We start from the raw sequence: 19,597 nt of genomic DNA on the forward strand, positions 1-19,597 counted from the left end.
GGACACCTGACGCACGCATAAATATCCTCCCGGATGCCTTGCTACCTGATTTTCCTGGCACCTCCTCTTCTCCATCCATCTATCGCTGTATACCCGGAAGTCGATTCACCTTATTCCACCATTGTCAACCACCTTCCCTCTTATTCTATTTGATACATTTATCCTATATCCCCTAGATTGAGCTGCTGGGGTTCACTCCGACGCGTCTTTGCTGGTATCTCTCATTCCATCACAACTCCCCTCTCCGTTGGTGTGGGGTCGATACACGGTATGGGCGACGGGTCTGACTATCCTAGTCCACGAAGTGAGGCCCCTCCTGGAGCTACTGCCGCATCCGCCCTTGCCTCTGCCCCTGATTCTCTGTCCCCCATCACCACAATGAACGACCAAGGGCCCCTGAGTTACATCGAGGGAACGCGCCCGCGCCTCTCGGTCCGACGCGCTCGCGATCCGCCCAAGAACTCCGAGGGCCAGATTTTCTGTGATCATCCAGACTGCCAGGCTGTTCCTCCGACCTTCCGTCGTCCTTGTGAATGGAAGTAAGTGTATTATCTCTTATATGGCTGCTATCTATCCGGTCTTTTTATATGGATGCTAACATCCGGTCCTAGTAAACACATGGACAAACATGACCGCCCCTACAAGTGCTTCGAGCCGGGCTGTGATAAGATCCAAGGCTTCACCTATTCTGGTGGTCTCCTCCGTCACCAGCGGGAGGTTCACAAGAAGAACACCGACGCCAAGAAGCCTCTTATGTGCCCTTATGCCGATTGCAACCGCAGTGCGGGCAATGGATTTACGCGTCAGGAGAACCTGCGAGAGCATCTTCGTCGTCGCCACATGCACACAGATGATGGCCCATCTATTGTCCTCGAGATGCCATGGGGCCGTGGCACCGAACTCGACGGCGTCCGCACCTCCCCACTCCCCACCACCGGTATCAAACGCAAGCATGATTCTCCCAACGGGGAGCTTCCAGAGCCCGAGGAGAACCCCGCAGATCTCCATGATGAGGTGAAGCGACTGCGCCTGGAGGTTGAAGAGAAGGACCGCCGCCTGGAGGAGCTGGAGCGCATCGTCTCTGGTCTCCAGCAGGCCATCCCACAGCAATCCCCCGTGCCCGAGTCCCAGACTGTCTCACAGCCCATGCCGCAGTCCATTCCCCAGGCTGCTGCACCTCCGGTGTAATCGGGGATCCCCTTTCCTTTCTGTTTAGGTTCAACCCTTTACTTGGGTTGAAACCTTTGCATCGTGCAGGCGTTCCATCGAAGCGAAAAGGGAGGGAGTGCGGCTTCGACAGGTTGCTTTTTCTTTGAATTCTGGTCTCTGAGGTTTCAGATTTGACCAGACGGCGTTCTGCTTGACGTTGACGACATCAAATGGGCTCGGCGGTGTTCTCTCCAGTGGGGGTTGTCATCTTTGTCTTGCCTCATATACCCGGTTGTTTTTGTTAGTGTTTGTGTGTGTGATTCAATTGTATCTTGATTTTTCTTTTTCTCTTCTTTTCTTCTTATTCTTAATTGCCTTCAATGAAATCTAGTATCTCCGGTCATATTGTCTGGCTACAGAGTTTTCTATTCTTTCTATACGAAGTATAACCATATGGATCAGACAATCAAGGCATCTAGACAACCACCCACATGAACCCGAAGGCATCAGCGAAGTTCTCGGCCTTTGCTCGTCATCTTTTTCGTTGAGCCAAGACTGCCAGAGACTCGAGGCTGTGCTTAGGCGAGTTGAGGTCCTTGCTGACAGCAGCGCCGGCGTTAGGAGACATCTCCGCTCCTTCCAGCCGAGCTCAGAGCCTCATCCTTGGATAGTCCCGAAGTGATTTAGTCAGGCTGACTCTCAATACATCGACATGACTCTTTGCCCGAGACAGTGAGTCATGGAGGCTTGGGACAATCTAGCCCTGGAGAGGTTGCGCGATTACGGCAGCAAATAGCCGCAACCTTGGATTTATGGCGAATAAAAAATCAAGTGTACTAAAATAAAATAATCAGATAAAACCACAATTTATACTCGAAAAATCAATAGTGGTTAGTTTCTGACAGGGGTTATGTGGCATTTCAGGTTATTTACTACCATAGACAGGCGATATCACATGACCACTGTATTAGTGTGGCCAGGGACTGGATTGTGGCTGACTGAAGGTATCCAGCGTGTCTGGGTAACTCGTAGACATCATGACGGCATCGAGATTCGTCTACGGTAGATGCCTGATATCCAAGGTCGTCCATAAACAGTTTCTCCAACTTGGAAGGCCGCGGGGTCTTAGTAATCCCATCCAGCCCCCTCCAAGTGAGTTCAGTCGAACCTCAGTTGAGGCATTGCATCGTGGTCGGGCGATCGGGAGCTGCCTGGAAACCTCAGAGAGCTCAAGCATCATCAGGCAATGGCTGCTGGCCATCCACAGGACTCTGCCTGCCATTGAACCGCCCGGGACGGTCCGTAATTCGTCACCTCTACACATCTTTCTCTCTTTCTCTCTATGGAAGCAGCGCATCCAATCCCCCGACAGCAAGAGCAAGTGAAATGAGGATGTTCTACTGGTGATATCAAGCACTGGTCCGTCTTCCCTCGAGATTGAATTTTCTTCAACTCTTCTCGTTCTTCCCCTCCATCGGCCAACGCTGCCAAGTGAGTGATAAAAAAAGCGAACCGGTACATGATCAGTGACCAAGAGGCGACATGTCCTTTCTCTCTCCCACGGCCGAGGTGCCCATGTCCCAGGATGAGCAAGCTCCCTATGTGCGCACCCAGGAATACATGCCTGCGCCGAGGTACCCGCTCCAACCCTACCCGGGCTTTCCACCGGAATACTTCAACCTTGACGATGAAGCCAATGCCAACGACACCGTGATCGTGGACAACAAGATTTTCAGCGCGGCCAGCCACGACTTCGCCGAGGGTGACTTCATCTGCCCAGGCTTTTTCGACCGCGCCCACGCCCAGCTGGGCGGGTTTACACGTCGCTTCAATTGTCTACAATGGAGCTACGAAATGCGCCGAGAAGCGCAGCCCGTTCTTCCCTTCCTCTCGTTGGGTCCGTCGTCCTGTCTGCGCGACCGGGCCTATCTCCGTCGTCAAGGCTTTACCCTACTTCTCGCCATCCGCAGCCGCCAGTATGCACAGGCAAGTCTGGTCTCGGGCGACAAGGCCGCCGCAGACATCGGCGCCCTGGCCGATGCCGTCGACGTGGTCGACAACCAGGAACTCATATCGGCATTCCCGCGCGCCGTGCGCCGCATCAATGACCACCTAGCCGGCACAGACATGGACATGAACATGGACAGCCAGGCGTCATTTGCAGGAGTCAACAATAATACCAACAATCATATCTCGTCCGCCCCAAAGAAGAAGGTCCTCGTCTTCTGCGAATCCGGCAACGAGCGCTCCGCTGGCGTCGTCATCGCTTACCTGATGGTCATGCTCAACCTGGATTCCGCACACGCCACCGCCATGGTCCAGCAGCGCCGTTTCTGTGTGTCGATCGAGGACCCCATGAAACAAATCCTCGTTTCTTTCGAGCTCATCCTCGCTGCCAAGCGCGATGTCGAACGTGCCAAACGCGTTGCTGCCGTCACCCCTGCTCCGTCACCCGCGACTCTGGCGCCCCCGTCTTCGTTGCCTGTGCCGCTGACGAGGAAGCGGAGTTTCTCAGAGCGCCGGAAGAGTGATTTCGGGATTGCGGAGGGCGAGATGGATGTTGACAGTGATGAGGATGGGCTTGCTGAGCGCAAACCTGTGGCTCCCTTCCAGGATCGCGTGGTCTAACTGGATTGTATTGTATTTCTTTTGTGTTTTATTTCCTCTTCTTCGCCCTCGCCCTCACCCTCGTTTCTAAACTTCTTGTCCCTCTCCCCCTCTTTCTATCTGCGAGACACGCAGCATCGGGCTATGGAGTTGTCACAGAGCTGGCTTTGCATCTTCAAATTCGGGAGTTGGTGTGGCTCTTGTGGTTCTTCTTACGTTGCTTTGTTGCTTGATGATTTTTAACGGAAATACCCAGCAAAAAGTTGCTTCTTGCGTTGCTCACTGCAGTTCTTGCAGAATCAATGGACCATCTATTACAGACATCCCCACTATTCCGTAGACGAATTGGATTGCAGTGTGATATGCCAATAGAGACAAGGGTCGAGTGAGTGTGTTGCTGGAAAGAGGATGGCGAGGTTAGTCAATATCGAGCTTGTTGTCAGTGGGATTTCAACAACACTTGACAGGTGAGAGATGGCCTAGCGTCAACATCTTGTCTCGATCTGTCCTGTCCCCGGACAACTCCCTTCCTTTCTCCCCCCAATCCTGGGTCTTGTCGTCAACGGTGAGCTCGAGTCTTGCAGCCTTGTAACTACGGTGCGCAAGCTCAAGTGAGGCACCGGACTTCACCTGTCTTCCTCCAAGTCTCGCAACGACTCATCCACCCCGCGCGTTACCTACTCACCTTCCCTTGCGTGTTGCCTATCCCAAAGGAAAAGCACCTGATTGATCCTCGAACACGCCTCTGGAGTCTGTCTCTCGATCTTGAACAGCAACCCACACGACATCCATCCTTGTCAACCTTACCTACACCCAAAGTTCTCCCCACAAGCGAGTCACAATGAGCAGTGGCATGAAATTGCGAAGGATCATCCGCGCGCCGACGCGATATGGCGAAGAAGCCGAGACACCGACCTTGGCACTGCTGCAGGCGATGCGCAACGCCCGTGAGGATCCCATGGATGGCTCTCAGGAGCCAGTGGAGCTGCTGGGCAAAGGTGTTCGAGTGCGACGGCAGAAACCACGGCCCCCGATCGTGCCATTCGACCCTAACCTCCCACCTGCAGCATTTCCAAGTCTGGACAGACCTCGACTACCGCAAGATTCCCATGCGCTGGAACAGAATGGACAGGACACACAACAAAAGACCCAAGAAGTCAGTCGCGCGCAGCAAAATAGCCAACTTGTTGACGATCTGGACCATGTTCTTCCGGATGTGGTTGACAATTACCTTGCCAGTAACACGGCAGCTAACCCGATCTATGCGAGGAATATGGCGATCATGGCTGGCATGGATGAAGATAGCGTCGATGAGACCCTGGCCCTCGAGGATAGTGATAACGACGAAGTGATCGATGCGTCCGAGGTGCTCAAAAACAAAGTAAGTTTATGGGCTTTGCGTCTGCTCAAGGAAGATCTTCCAGAGGATCTCACTGACCTCAGGTGGTATGTTGTACCAGATTTCTAATCCCAAGTGGAGCGATTTGAACCCAGCCATTCAACTAGAAATCGTCGAGAACCTTCTCCAGACATTTAACTGGAGAGACGTGTGTCACAGGCTTCAGCTCAATATGCACGACCGCAAGAAATTCTCGGCGTACCTGGATACTCGCAACCAGCAAATTGCGCGGGAAAATAAAGTACTGCAAAAGATGCGAGACAAGCAGCTCCGGGCCCTCATGCGTATCGATAACAGCGACCTCCGATCGAATCACGTACCATATAAGTTGGTGCTGCGCAAAATCACGCGATCTACTTTGCGAGCCATGGTGGAGAGCGAGTCCACAGACCTTCTGATGTGTCAAGCCGCGGATGTTCTGGCAGCCAGGGAGTTCTTGCGTCAGCGCGGGATCTCTCGAAGCTATGCCGGTGACTGGGGACATAGTCTGGTGGTGCTCCGGAAACGCGAGGACCAGGGACCCGAGCCGGAGAAGTTCGAGTGGAAAGAGAACTTGTGTCTCAGCCCTGAACTCTCCGAAACAGAGAAAAACACGAAAGGTGCAGTGCAGAATCCGGCCACGGAAGCCAAAACATACTTCATCCAGAGCATTGGTAAGGGGAGCACTGTTAACCCAACGGATCTAATCCGAAACAGTGGTGACGAAGAACCCATTCTCGACTGGAGCAAATACTTCCCGGGCTGGCATCCTCTTGAAGTGCCCAAGCCCAAGCGTCAAACTAATGAATTTGTCCGCCTGAGCATTGGCGCCGAGAGAGCAGCGCAGATCCATCGACTCGAGCAAAGCCGAACCAAAGCTCAGGACTGGTCGCCACATCGACCGACGCCGGATCGATCGTCGCCGCCCGAATACCTCGAGGAGACACCATCGAAGATATGGGACGATTTTCTGACGCATGGTGAGTTGGAGGTCGCTATTTCTCAGTCGCTTCCCCAAAGTCCCCCAGAGCCAGTGACTCGCTCTCTTGGGGGAAGATGGTCTTTGAATGCGCTGGATCCCGCCATAGGTCAGGCCCGATTCCAATGGAAGATGAAGCAGGCGCAACTGGAGTCCCGACAGCAGAAAGCTGAAAAGGCAAGTGCCAGAGTCTTGGGCAAAGAGCAAGTGCGAGACTCGATCTCTGCGCCGGCTGGCTACCGCCCGGGTGCTGTGCAGCCTCCCTCGACGGAGCACTTTTACGGAGACGTTGACGGGTTGATTTCAGAGTTTGTGGCCCTCGAAGAAGAATGTGTTGATATGAGCACCACAGACGCCGATTGCAGCGGAGACGACGAGCTGGTGCTGGTGCCAACCCAGGAGAGTCCGTGATAGAGGGATGATACATGGCCATGTGTAGGAGTGTGAGCTAGTTGTATCTAGTGTTTCGAAAGTGATCCAAGGTGAATGAACAACTGAAGGGCGCCAGAATCCATGGATGTAGGCGAAATGTGCAAATCATTTAACGTTGGTCTGTGCTCAACGCGAAAATTCGCGACGCGCGCGCTCTCCCCTCTCTTGCTCTCTCAAGTTGTTCCGTGTGACTCGAGTGTATTTTGTTGCAATCATTGAGTGTTTGCTCTACTTGAAGATCGGGGAAAACTCGGGAAAAACCTGCTTTGCCTCCAAATTGTCATCCCTGGGAATGACGTACCAGCAAACCTGATCGATCACTACGCGCTCCCAGACTCTCCCCCGGCCAGTCTCAACCTCGGCATCATGTCTACTGCCGAGTCTCCAACCACCGTCACGGATTCCCGGGCTGGCACTATGCAGCCAGAATCTACAGTCCCTTCCTCCCCGATGACCGACCCCACCGAGCAAGAGACGAAGCTCCCGGCAGAGGGAGAAGGGAATGGGATCGAGGGTCACGATGACTCGGCAAATGCCGTTGATGACACCGAGGACATGGATAATAATGCTAATGCCTTGATGCACCTGCTGAAAACCAGTTCGGTAAGCCTCTTCTGTTTCTATGATCGAAAATTTGTAGCGGAGCTGACCTCGGTCTTGTGCCTATAGGTCTTTGTTGCAATCATGTCGGATAAAATGAAAAAGCAGCAGGAAGAAGCCCGACAGGCAGCTCTCCAGCGCCAACAGAAAGCAGCCGCCGAGCCAAAGAAAAAACCCGCCGTCGAAACAGAGCGGCGAGAGACCCGAACCAGGGTAAAGCAAGGACCCGCTGAGGAAGAGACTTCCGCTGCCGAGAAGAAGTCGGCGACATCCAAGCGAGGCCGGCCGAGAAGGGACGCTTCGGCCAATGGTAGCACCATCTCGAGTTACTTCCAAAAAGCAGATGTCCAAGTATCCGAGGACAATCCAACGGTGCAGCAAGCTTTGGAGGAAGCCGCCAACGAGTACGAAGCCAACCCTACTGCCCTGGGTGAACAGGATCTGGTCGCGACGCAGCAGCCAAGTCTAGTCACTGGCGGTAAGATGCGCGAGTATCAGCTGGAGGGCTTGGAGTGGATGAAATCCCTCTGGATGAATGGGCTGTGTGGCATCCTGGCTGATGAAATGGGCTTGGGCAAAACCGTGCAGGCCATTTCGATGATTGCTTTTTTGAAAGAAAATAATGTCTCTGGCCCTTTCTTGATTGCTGCGCCAGTGAGCACTCTGAGCAACTGGGTAGATGAGTTTGCCCGGTGGACACCAGATATCGATACCGTGCTCTATCACGGCTCCAAGGCCGAGCGAGATGCTATCCGAAGCAATCGCATGAAGATGCATGATCAAGGGAAGATGGATTTCCCCGTCGTGTGCACATCTTACGAGATATGCATGAATGACCGAAAGTTTCTCGGTCAATATCAGTGGAGATACATCATCGTGGTATGTCTCTCTTCGGATATCGGCTTTGATTTTCCCTACGAAATACTTACCCAATATACAGGACGAGGGCCACCGTCTGAAGAACATGAATTGCCGACTAATCAAAGAGCTCTTGACTTATAACTCCGCCAATCGGCTGCTAATCACTGGCACACCGCTGCAAAACAACGTCTCTGAGCTCTGGTCCCTGCTTCATTTCCTCCTCCCCGAGGTTTTCAATGACCTCGACAGCTTTGAAAGCTGGTTTGATTTCTCCTCCGTCCTCGACAACAATGTCCAGGCAAACCTCATAGAGCGGCGAAAGAGAAACTTGGTCACCACCATGCATGCGATTCTCAAGCCATTTCTCCTTCGCCGTGTCAAGACCGACGTCGAGACCTCTTTGCCCAAGAAGCGAGAGTACATCTTGTACGCTCCGCTCACGCCGGAACAGAAAGATCTCTACCGAGAGATCCTCAACGGCACAGGTCGGCAGTATCTCGAGGAAAAAGCCCTAGAACGCCTGACGCTCAAGAACGGGATTTTGTCGCGCTCTCAAACTCTCAAACGCAGCCGGGACAGCAGCGAGACTAGCACCCCTAACAAAAGCTTCAAGTCTAGCCGGGCATCTACTCCGGCTAGTAATGGCAGTGCTTCTCGCAGACGTCGCGGTCCCCAGAGCTACAAGGAGATCAGTGACCACGAGTTCGATGCTCAATTGAGAAATCTGGAAAAAGGCATTCAACAAGAGGAAACCTTCGAACCCAGTGACACTGAGTTGGAAGAAATTGAAAAAGCCAGAACGATAAGCCTTGCGAGTATGTATTGATATCTGACATGCGAGTCTTGCTGCAAACTAACACAACCTCACAGAAAAGGAAATTGGACAGAAGAAGATGCAGAACCCAGTTCTCCAGGCCCGTCTGGCTTGCAACTCTCCACATAACTTCTACTGGCCTTGGACAGAAGAGTCCTCGACCCTCGATGAGTCCCTCGTATCGGCCTCGGGCAAAATGCTCCTCCTGGACCGGCTGATCCCCTGTCTCTTGAACAAGGGACACAAGATTTTGATATTCTCTCAATTCAAGACCCAGCTCGATATCCTGGAAGACTGGGCTACGCAGCTTCGATCCTGGAACTGCTGCCGCATTGACGGCGGTATCACTCAAACTGACCGCCACGCACAAATCAGGGCCTTCAACACTAGCCCCAAGCACAAGATTTTCCTCCTCAGCACCCGCGCCGGTGGCCAGGGCATCAACCTAGTCGCCGCCGACACAGTGATCCTATTCGATTCCGACTGGAACCCACAGCAGGATCTCCAGGCCCAAGACCGCGCACACCGCATCGGCCAAACCAAGCCTGTGATCGTGTACCGGCTCGCCACTAAGGGCACAGTCGAACAGACTCTCCTGGAAAAGGCAGATGCCAAGCGCCGCCTGGAACGCCTAGTTATCCAGAAGGGCAAGTTCCGCTCGCTTCTCGACTCTGCCAGCGCCCAGGATGTTGATGACTTGCGCAAGGCCCTCGGCGAAGACGAGTTCGAGCGTTTTGAGACCGGGGCTGACCCCTCGGCTATTTTGTCTGATCAAGATCTCACCATCCTTACAGATCGCACTGAGGAGGCCTATGCGCGTGCTGAGAAGGGCCTGGATAAGAGTGGGCCTGCTTTTGTGGCTGTCGAGACTAAGCGCGATGCTGGTGATAGCATCATGTCTTGAGACTTGTCTTATCAACTTTTCCCCCCCCCATGTATTTTTATTGGTGGTCATGGGCGTTTTCAAAGGTCCCATCGAGCGGTATAGGTGTGGATTCTGGTCGGTGTGCTGCGACTGGCGTTGAAATCAGTATTGCTTTGGTGGGAGGGATGGGCTTGCTGTGATCTTTCTTCCTTTCTTCTTCTTTTTACTGGATCTGCAGGGGCGGCTATCCCCTAGGCATTTGTAACATATGGATTGGGATGTATTTCATCGCTCTATGCATAGCAGATGTGTGATTCTTTCTGACCAGGAAAAAAGAGTAAAAGTCCATTGTGCGCCGGTAGCTCCTGGCCAGGGAAATGGCTGTACAGAGATGGTTCATGCGAGACAAGTCATGAATGCAGCCCACAAAACAGAAAAGGAAAGGAAAGCAGAAGCAGTATGAACCAGGTTAAAAAAAGAAGGAACGAAGAAACAAAACTCATCGGCGAATCCGAGCTTCTTCGATCTGCCGACGTAAGTCTGTCAGGACACCAGTCCGCTGGGCCAAATGACTCTTCAAGCTCTCGACCTGCTCGCCAACAGTTTGGACATCTTCTCCCAGTCGCTCCAGATCCTGGCCATCTTTGGACCGGCCAGCGCCTTCCTTCAGCTCGCGCAGTTCACGCTCCTTATACTCCAGCAGCTGCAGCGCCTCCTTCTTGATGAGAACCCAGTTCGGGCGGCCGTCGTTGCGGGGCCGATCCCGTCTCGTGTCAGATGCTTGGTTGGCCGAGTTGAGCTTAGCCTCGAGCTCCGCCAGCTCGCGACGCAGGCGCACCTTCTCCCATTCCTCGTCCTGGATTGTGTCGCTGAAATCTGTGCCCTTGGGTTGGTACGAGCCCTTGCCACCGGCGCCCAGGCGGCTCAAATATGTGTCGCCAAACTTGCCCTTACGGCCTGTCGGGGTTTCTGTGTTGCCGTCGGCACCCCAGCGCTGGGCGGGACGCGGCTGGTCGACTTGGTAGTCAATTTGGTTGTTCTCGAACGAGGCCCGCAGCGACGCGGGGATGGTGCGCGGGATACGGAAGCCCTCGTGGCGGTAGTTCAGGATGTGCAGGAAAGCAAGAGTGGCGTCCTTGTTAATGGCCGGAGACGCAGATGGGTTAACGAGGTTCCAGGCAGAACGGATGTCGGTGTCGGGGACGTCGAGCGACTCGTAGAGTGGTTGAAGTGATTCGACTAGTCGCAAAATCAGCCGGATATTGCTCAGACTATGGGAACATGACCTGGAAACACGCAAACTCACATGTAGTCTCGCCGCGGTGGTTCCGGTTGGCGCTATAGATCTCCTCATACTTGGACCGGTCGCTGGGTTTCATATACCAATCGAAGCCGTTCTTTAGACCGAGGGACTCGTCCTCGTCCTCGATGCGCTCGAACTGCTCCGGGCGGCTGCTCAGTGCCCGCGTCGCATGAACGAGATGTGATTTGGATTCGGGGACGAGCCAATCGGGCAGAACAGGTGGGACGTCTTGTAGTTCCTGGCAGCCGCCACGCAGTCCATGTCAGGATGTAATGATTCCCACAGAAGAGAGGGGGAAAGCCACGTACACCATTCACCAGATCAAATACCAAGCGCATCGCAACACAAAACTCCTCGAAATCCAGCTCCCCGTCTCCGTCAACGTCCGCAATGTCCCAGACCCTCTCGAGTTGCTCATCGCGCAGGCGACTATTCCTCAGCACCGAGGCGGCTTGGGAGCTGTTGAGCCGGGGCTGGCCATTGGCGAGCGAGGAGAAAATCTCCCAGTATCGCTCGATCTCCCATTGCTCGATCTTCTTGGAAGCCATGGTGTGCACGGGATGGGCTTCTGTTTGTAGATGGGGCGATGGGGAGGAATGGGGGGACAGTCGGATTTACCTACTTCCGTTGGCTGAGGTCATACGGCTTATCGACCTAACATATAACCGCCTGGTAAATAGATCAGAATAATTCAATAATATGGCTCAGGAACCACAGGAAACGACGGGAAATACATCTTAATAACTGTGTTCAAATTGTCGCCATGAGATATCGGATTTTCACTCGCATTATGTATGGTACATGGGATTATTATTGCTTTGGTCTATCATCGAAGCCCGAGAACCATGCGCAGACCAGCTCATGGGCTTATGAGTTCTTCTTTTCGTTCTGCTGGGACTCTTTCGCACGCTCTTTTTGGGCTTTGAGTTGCTCGCCGACTTGGAAAATCGCCCGCTCGGCCTCCAGTGCCAGCTCAGGCGCTTCCAAGATGGAAGCCAGTTTCTTAGCATCGGGCATCTTCAGGAGAAGTCGGTCATCGCTTTGCTCCACGTCCTCGAGGATTTCTGAATGTGGCTTCTCGAATTCGGTATCATCGAGCGCATGTGATGTGCGCTTGGCATACAGCGATTCCAGCTCCGGTAGTGGTACTGGGTTCAAAAGCTTCTTGTCGACAATGAATTCTAGATGTTTCGCTCCATTTAATGCTGCATGTAGTCAATGGTCAGCTTCTCAAACCAGGTCTGGAAAACTAAGAGGGCATGACCAACCGCGCCAATGGGACCAGCCTCGGTAGACTAAGTAGAAGAATGGAATATTGGGGATTCTGCCAGCGACATTAGTCTCTCCAACCCACTTCATCGCCCGGGGAAGCTCGAGGCCACATACACTGGGATCAACCCAAAAGGCGCAGTAATCGGTGCAAATCCGAAACTCCACCACATCTTCCTGCGATGCAAATCCTGCCTCTCCGTCGCGATGGTATGCAATACAGTGGGGATGTTGTCCAGCCGCACCGAGTTGCCCGGAAACAATACATCGATTTTGTTCTTGCCATGCGTCTCATCCAGCCGCCGCTGTGCATTGAGCGACGGAATGCTCTTAAGGCCCCATTCTTCAAATGGAATCCGCTGTTGGACCCGATTTCCCCAGCTGACCAGGTGTTTCTTCCAGCCCTTCTCTGCTTCCTCCCAGCTCGCCCAGGTTTGGGCTGCCTTGGTTGTGGCCTTGTCTAGGAGCGACAATTCCTTTGCAGCGTCCCGTCGAAGTGGTCTGGCGTATATCAAGGCTCGTCGAGTCGAGATTGGGATAAGAAACAGGCGCATAGCAGCGGGGAGGGTTGCGGGAAAGACTCGCGCGGGAAAGAGAAGTAGAGGTCTTTGAACTATCGTAAAGTACAAGATTCGGAGGGAAAGAGAGTAATGAGAATCAGGATCATGTCTTATATTGTCCCACCTTGAGGCGACTAGAAAACAAATAGCCGGTAGGGGCCATTTTTGCGGAGCGTAGCGAAGCAACTCTATTCAACATCCTCAGGAGTCACCTGACGAGACTCAATTTTTTGGATATCACGTGATATATAAGATGTACAAGATCACCTGGGCAGGCTTAGATCTTTCTTAAACCCCTGCTGGAGGTTGATAGTGTGATCCATATACTAAGAAACGAAGAAACGGAATGAGCCGCTAATATTGGTGTCTTAGGATTGGATCTACAGCCCTTTGGTGCTATATCGCCACTACTCCCTATCTATATTTCTAACCTCTTTTCTAACTGTCTTCCTACATTTCTTTTTTTTTCCGTCAGTTCCAGCACAAGCAAGTTAAAAGGAAAAAAGTTCTGCTAAAGAAAATATTTCCTCGGGATCAAGTTCAGCCATTCCTCGCGGTACCAGCAATAGCCACCTATGTGTTCTCGACACGTGAGGCGCAGAGCTCGAGGATTTGATTTAGGCATTTCGCGATTGGGGAGGGGAATCATCTTCAGTCAGCAATTTCTTCTTCAACAATTCCCGTCGTTCAGGAGAAAGGAGCTCTGGAGAATCCACAGATTCTAGCTTGCCCGTAGGTCGAATACGTCGGTGTGGGGAAACCGAGGGATCCCCAAACAGTTTCATATTTTCGAAGGCTTTTTGACGTAGGGTTTCGCGCCGGGCTGGATTGGTTGTTGGTAGAAAAATACGGCCCTCAAGACCGCGCACACAATCCAGGGTTGCCGTGAGAGCTTCCTCATACGACACATGGTTGTTGGAAAGAGCCACACGAAGATCCACTGTGATCTTGGAGGCGATCGGCGAGTGCGCGTAGAACCATATTTGGGGGGAATTTCTCTGGCAAATCCATGTTTAGCGAGAGATTCAATGACCAGGAGAGATGGAGGGAGAAGGATGGAGATTGCAGATCGAAGGAGACTCGGCGTGGGGAAGAGAGGGATCTGGAGCTTAGCCTAATTGGGCTCCAGGGAGACGTCATGTTGAATCTCGTTTTCTCGTTCTCTCAGTTCTCTCCCGAATTCCCCCTTTCGGCCCAGTTTTGGTTCCAGCATCAATCCATTGGAAGCCCCTGGGATCCGGAATGCAGATCGATTGACGCCTGTGGAGTTACTACGCCTTTTGCTCCTGTCGCGATGGATGCGATGCCTAGCTCCAGGGTTGATCACGCTGGGCGCATCTTCCCTGAGAAGCTATCAGAGAAAATCCCCTCACCCACCGTAAATGCACACCCCAATAACCTCTTCGTTGACACCCAATCTGGATCATTGCGCAACGGTGCCTTGGAGTCGTCCACTCCGGTTGCCCGTACCCGGGAGGGTTTGACAGGGGAAGACACCCGATCCCAACGATTCACCCTGCGCACTCTGCCCGGTAGGTGAATAATCGAGTCTTGGGCGCTGTTGTGTAAAGTAGTATACTAACAAGGCTTTTTGCCTTTCTCATAGCATGGATCCGGTCGGTCGAGGGGTATGAGGAGGATGAAGAACACGCGACTGCAAACGATCGCCTGCTCCCTTCTCAACCCAATGACGCACGGGTTGCTCAGCATAACCACTCGCCCTACGCATCGTCCAGGCCCGAATTTTCCCAGTCTCACGACTTCAGCCTCCTCGAGGACACTGCGCCTCCCGATCGCGAATCGCGTTGGAAGACGTTCTCGCGCACCATCCAATACCCTCGAGAGTATGGCCGGGAGGAAAAGCAAGTCACAGCAGATTGGATGAATCAAAATTTAGGTGACTATGCGGAACCATGGCGAGGCAAGCATCTTGAGGGCGACAGCCCGGAGTACCCGCTGCACCGATCCACGCGCCGGGAGGTTTGGTTTAAACGCTTCCACAACTCACTCCTACGAAGCCCAATGGTCCCGATGATCCTGCGATTGACCGTATGGTGTTTTTCGCTGTCAGCCTTGGCTCTGGGCGGATCTATCCAGCACATGTCTGATGAAGGGCATCACCCGCAAGGCCCCTCTGCACTTATGGCGATCATCGTCGATGCTGTCGCCCTGATCTACCTCGTTTACATCACATTTGATGAATACACGTCGAAGCCTCTAGGCATACGATCTCCTTCGGCCAAAGCGCGGCTTATTCTACTGGATATCTTCTTCATTGTTTTTGACTCGGCCAACCTCAGCCTGGCGTTTGCTTCTCTCTCCGAAGTTACGGGCGCATGTACTGAAGCAGAGGTAAACCAGGAGCTGGATCCTCGTAACGATGGCATTTGCGTGCGGCAAAAGGCACTTGCATCGGTCTTGTTGGTCGCACTGTTAGCCTGGCTCATGACGTTTGCCATTAGCGTTCTCAGGTAAATATTCCCTCCATCTAATCAGCAAGTCAGTCAACTCATATAATTCTTCCAGGCTTGTCGAGCGAGTGACACAGTGAAGACTGCGCTTCATTGTGCTTCCGGATGGTCTCGATTTCTACGACTTTCAACGGCCGTCTGAACCACACTTATTTTGCTTCCGAACGTTTATAGAGATTACTCTAGACATTCAGGATGGGCCCATTGTTCCCGTATAATGGGTCTCGACTGAACCACGGCACATTTTGGATTCCCTGGACCTGCTCCTCCTCGCCTGGCTGCCCATAGCACATATCCCAGTCCTTATGGGGTGGATATGCGCCAACCATTTTGAATTGTTCTCCGCCTTCGACCAAATCATCTAACAGTCGATGTCCGACCCCTGTGGGCACAATGATTATATCCCCGCGATGAACTGTTGGCTCGAACCGCTGGGGGTTTTGTTCGGCCCCAAAGCATAGCCGCGCACCACCCGCTACCACGCCAAGGATCTCGTGGGTGGTCGAGTGGAAATGAGTTTGACTGTACATAGTATTTACCCACTGGGGCACGACTTCGCCGACCATTTTCAAGTGGGCGGAGAGCTCGGCGGCACTGGCATCAAAGGCACCGTGGTAGATCATCAGCGGTTTGGAGTGGATGACCGTGTTTGGGATGCGCTTCCACTTGGGGATCTGGCGCATGCTGACTTGGATTTTGGATACAGGATGTACAGGCATGCTGAAGATGAGTGCGATCTTGTGTCATGGGGAGAAGGCGAATGGCACGAGTCTGCTGGTATTCTATCAGATGACGTCATTCCCACTCTCCTTGAGAAAAACAATGCTGGCACTTGCGAATAAAGAGACACAACATGTAGATCCAATTACCATCTCACCTGGTCATGACTTCTCTCTTCCTAAATTAAGCAAATCACGCGATGTTGCCTGGGGCTCACTCTGTAGCTCGAGGTTCTATGAGACCCTTACTTTGGGGCTTTGAAATACAATGCCTTTTGTTTTCTTTTTTTTTTTAGCTATGCTCAACACCATAAGATGATACTTATTACTGCACCTACCGATTAATCATATCTCCTATATTGACTCTTCTCTTTATATAGTATTTCCTTTGGTCTGTACCGCCCAGCATGAACATATCGAAGCAACCCAGTGCTCACCGCCTTGTGGCCTCACCGCCTGCTCCAATGGGACATCCCCACGCTCTCTCGCCTTCGCTCTGCCTCATCCTTCAGCATCTTCTGCCTAGTCCTTCTCTGACTTTCGCTTTTCTCCGGTGGCTTCTTCTCCTTGTTCTTCTCCTCGTTCTTCCTGCTTCCTGCTCTTTTGGGAACCCCTGTTCTTTTTCCTTGTCCGGGCGGCCAGGGTCCTTTCGTGATCGAAAGATCCCAAGGCGTCACTCGTGGCGCTACAGTCTTGACGTGTCTTCGTGGTGTATGTCCTGGCAGATGGCTCTCTGGTATTCTGGGCTTTTGCTAATATATATCATTTTTGTTTTAGACCCGACCGCTCCCTGACCTCCCTCGACTCCGTCCTTTCCAAACCCATGATGCCACCGGCGATGCCGCAAACGCCCCACAAGGATGACCTCGATGATACGTGAGTTGCGGGTTTATATAGATGCCTTGCCTAGGTTGGGCTTGTGATGTGGGCTAATCGTGTGCTAGGTGGTCGTTCTTGGAGGGGGGTATCAACGACGTGATGATCAAGCTAGATGATGGCGTTGACATGAAGACTGTAAGTAAAATCCGTTGTCTTCTCAAACCAACAGGAGTTGATGCTTCGTTTCCCTTCCTGAAATGCTTGTTTTCTTGGAAACTGACCTCAGGGTTGCTCTCATCTAGTACATGGCCCTCTACACGTACGTTTAATTCTCGAGACTCCACCTTCCTCTCATGGGATCTCACTCATATGATGTCCACAGAGCCGTCCATAATTTTTGCACTTCCCAAAAAGCCGTCACCAGCGGCCAAGGCCTACATGCGCACCGCGGAGGTTCGTCCCATGTTCTGTTGCCACCCCATGCCACAGGGAACACGCCGCTAATGGACTATACAGCCCACCTTCTCGGTGAGGAACTCTACAAGTTACTCGGGGAATACCTTTCACGTCATCTGAATGACGTGTATCAAGAATCACAAAGCCATGCCGAAGAAGCTCTGCTAGCATTCTATATCCGCGAGTGGGATCGCTACACCACCGGTGCCAAATACGTCAACCATCTCTTCCGCTATCTCAATCGCCACTGGGTGAAACGTGAGATTGACGAAGGGAAGAAGAACGTGTATGACGTGTACACTCTGCACCTGGTTAAGTGGAAAGATGACTTTTTCGAGAAAGTTCACGAAAGGGTCATGGACGCGGTCCTGAACTTGATTGAGAAGCAGCGAAATGGGGAGACTATCGAACAGTCACAAATAAAGAGCATTGTTGACTCGTTTGTGTCGCTGGGCTTGGATGAGAATGACAGCACCAAGTCCACGCTCGAGGTCTACCGGCAATACTTCCAGCGCCCGTTCATCTCTGCTACCAAGGTCTATTATGAGCACGAGTCCCGCCAGTTTGTTGCAGAGAACAGCGTGGTGGAATACATGAAGAAGGCAGAGGCTCGTCTGGATGAAGAGAAGGCTCGCGTGGGTCTCTACCTTCACCCCGATGTTACCAAACCCCTCACCGAGACATGTCTGGATGTCCTTGTGACAGCCCACTCGACTCTGCTTCGTGATGAGTTCCAGGTGCTCTTGGACAATGAACGTCAGGAGGATCTTGCCCGGATGTACCGACTTCTGTCGCGGATTAAGGATGGCTTGGACCCCCTCCGCGCAACCTTTGAAAGCCATGTGCGGAAAGCAGGCTTGGCAGCTGTCGAGAAGGTCGCCTCGGAAGGAGAGAACTTCGAGCCTAAGTTGTACGTGGATGCTCTGCTGCAGGTCCACACGCGGTATCAGAGCTTGGTCGATGATGCCTTCAACGGCGAGTCTGAGTTTGTGCGGTCTCTGGACAATGCCTGTCGGGAATTCGTCAACCGTAACCGCATTTGCAAGTCGAGTTCGACCAAATCACCCGAGCTCTTGGCCCGCTATACCGATTCGTTGCTGAAGAAGGGAGCCAAATCTGCTGAGGAGTCAGAGCTTGAAGAAATGCTGGTGCAGATCATGGTTGTCTTCAAATACATTGAGGACAAAGACGTCTTCCAGAAATTTTACTCCAAAATGCTAGCCAAGCGGCTGGTGCATGTCAACTCAGTATCTGACGATGCTGAGACCAGTATGATCAGCAAGCTGAAAGAAGCCTGTGGGTTTGAATACACCAACAAGCTGCAGCGCATGTTCCAGGACATCCAAATCTCCAAGGATCTGAATGCCAACTACAAGGACTGGCAAGACAAAGTCCTGGATGATGACGACCAAAAGAAAATGGTTGATGCGCACTTTCAGATTCTGGGAACCGGCTTTTGGCCACTTAACCCTCCCAGCACTGCCTTCCTGGCGCCGCCGGAGATTGTCAAGACTGCTGAGCGATTCCAGAAGTTTTACTTCGACAAGCACAACGGCCGCAAGCTGACATGGCTGTGGCAGCTATGCAAGGGTGAGATCAAGGCCAACTACATCAAGAACGCCAGCAAGGTACCCTACACGTTCCAAGTCTCGACCTTCCAGATGGGAATTCTGTTGCTCTTTAATGAAACCGACAAGATGCCCTACTCGGACATCCAAAGCGCCACCACTCTCGCTCCCGAAATCCTTGACCCCAACCTTAGCATCTTGTTGAAGGCCAAGGTGCTCACGGCTGAGCCTGAGGGCGCCAAACCCGAACCCTCCACCACCTTTCACCTCAACTACAACTTCAAAAACAAGAAAATTAAGGTCAACCTCAACATCCAGATCAAGTCTGAGCAAAAGGTCGAGGTGGATGATACGCACAAGACGATAGAGGAAGACCGGAAGCTGTTGCTCCAGGTACGTTTTATTGTTTCTTATCTCTCGTCTCTGATACATCAAGTTCTAACCCGTCCCTAGTCGGCCATCGTCCGCATCATGAAGTCTCGCAAGAAGATGAGGCACGTCCAGCTTGTGCAGGAAGTTATCCAGCAGGTCAAATCGCGCTTCCCGCCGAAGATCCCGGACATCAAGAAGAATATCGAAGCCCTCATGGAGAAGGATTATATCGAGCGTATGGACGGAGATGAGATCTCCTACATCGCCTGATCGATCCTTTCTCCTCCTGTCCTTCTCCGCGCCTTTGCTTTCCCTCCCTTGCTCTTCTCCCCCCCTTTTTTTCCTTTTGCGTTCTTTCATTTGTTTTCTTGCTAC

The 19,597-nt window shown here is 52.5% G+C and overlaps 9 protein-coding genes across 9 annotated transcripts; 6 read left to right on the forward strand and 3 right to left on the reverse strand.

Annotated features, from left to right (window-relative positions):
- Positions 1-270: 270 nt before the first annotated feature.
- Positions 271-1,188, forward strand: NUU61_006413 (putative C2H2 transcription factor; the record flags this gene model as incomplete). Its single annotated transcript, XM_056656941.1, has 2 exons — positions 271-539; positions 612-1,188. The coding sequence occupies 2 exons, from the start codon at positions 271-273 to the stop codon at positions 1,186-1,188; spliced, it is 846 nt and encodes a 281-aa protein (XP_056509741.1).
- A 1,503-nt stretch (positions 1,189-2,691) lies between these two features.
- On the forward strand, positions 2,692-3,777 carry NUU61_006414 (dual specificity protein phosphatase family protein; the record flags this gene model as incomplete). Its single annotated transcript, XM_056656942.1, has 1 exon — positions 2,692-3,777. One exon carries the CDS (start codon positions 2,692-2,694, stop codon positions 3,775-3,777), a length of 1,086 nt encoding a protein of 361 aa, XP_056509742.1.
- Positions 3,778-4,597: 820 nt separating this feature from the next.
- Positions 4,598-6,524, forward strand: NUU61_006415 (uncharacterized protein; the record flags this gene model as incomplete). The annotated part of the gene is made up of 2 exons (XM_056656943.1): positions 4,598-5,137; positions 5,217-6,524. The coding sequence occupies 2 exons, from the start codon at positions 4,598-4,600 to the stop codon at positions 6,522-6,524; spliced, it is 1,848 nt and encodes a 615-aa protein (XP_056509743.1).
- A 387-nt stretch (positions 6,525-6,911) lies between these two features.
- On the forward strand, positions 6,912-9,724 carry NUU61_006416 (putative SNF2 family helicase/ATPase PasG; the record flags this gene model as incomplete). The annotated part of the gene is made up of 4 exons (XM_056656944.1): positions 6,912-7,148; positions 7,215-8,024; positions 8,086-8,821; positions 8,877-9,724. The coding sequence occupies 4 exons, from the start codon at positions 6,912-6,914 to the stop codon at positions 9,722-9,724; spliced, it is 2,631 nt and encodes an 876-aa protein (XP_056509744.1).
- A 460-nt stretch (positions 9,725-10,184) lies between these two features.
- On the reverse strand, positions 10,185-11,536 carry end3 (cytoskeletal adaptor protein SagA; the record flags this gene model as incomplete). The annotated part of the gene is made up of 3 exons (XM_056656945.1): positions 10,185-10,924; positions 10,992-11,226; positions 11,297-11,536. 3 exons carry the CDS (start codon positions 11,534-11,536, stop codon positions 10,185-10,187), a joined length of 1,215 nt encoding a protein of 404 aa, XP_056509745.1.
- A 319-nt stretch (positions 11,537-11,855) lies between these two features.
- NUU61_006418 (mitochondrial K+-H+ exchange-related family protein) lies at positions 11,856-12,811 on the reverse strand (the record flags this gene model as incomplete). Its single annotated transcript, XM_056656946.1, has 3 exons — positions 11,856-12,193; positions 12,257-12,312; positions 12,375-12,811. 3 exons carry the CDS (start codon positions 12,809-12,811, stop codon positions 11,856-11,858), a joined length of 831 nt encoding a protein of 276 aa, XP_056509746.1.
- Positions 12,812-14,111: 1,300 nt separating this feature from the next.
- NUU61_006419 (phospholipase D regulator) lies at positions 14,112-15,292 on the forward strand (the record flags this gene model as incomplete). Its single annotated transcript, XM_056656947.1, has 2 exons — positions 14,112-14,349; positions 14,424-15,292. 2 exons carry the CDS (start codon positions 14,112-14,114, stop codon positions 15,290-15,292), a joined length of 1,107 nt encoding a protein of 368 aa, XP_056509747.1.
- Positions 15,293-15,470: 178 nt separating this feature from the next.
- NUU61_006420 (cupin domain-containing protein) lies at positions 15,471-16,007 on the reverse strand (the record flags this gene model as incomplete). Its single annotated transcript, XM_056656948.1, has 1 exon — positions 15,471-16,007. One exon carries the CDS (start codon positions 16,005-16,007, stop codon positions 15,471-15,473), a length of 537 nt encoding a protein of 178 aa, XP_056509748.1.
- Positions 16,008-16,833: 826 nt separating this feature from the next.
- culA (cullin culA) lies at positions 16,834-19,492 on the forward strand (the record flags this gene model as incomplete). The annotated part of the gene is made up of 6 exons (XM_056656949.1): positions 16,834-16,883; positions 16,952-17,021; positions 17,129-17,145; positions 17,209-17,279; positions 17,343-19,243; positions 19,304-19,492. 6 exons carry the CDS (start codon positions 16,834-16,836, stop codon positions 19,490-19,492), a joined length of 2,298 nt encoding a protein of 765 aa, XP_056509749.1.
- Positions 19,493-19,597: the final 105 nt, after the last annotated feature.

The sequence above is a fragment of the Penicillium alfredii genome (genome assembly GCF_028826965.1).
Source record: "Penicillium alfredii strain IBT 34128 chromosome Unknown utg000009l_segment0_segment0, whole genome shotgun sequence".
NCBI lineage: Eukaryota > Fungi > Ascomycota > Eurotiomycetes > Eurotiales > Aspergillaceae > Penicillium > Penicillium alfredii.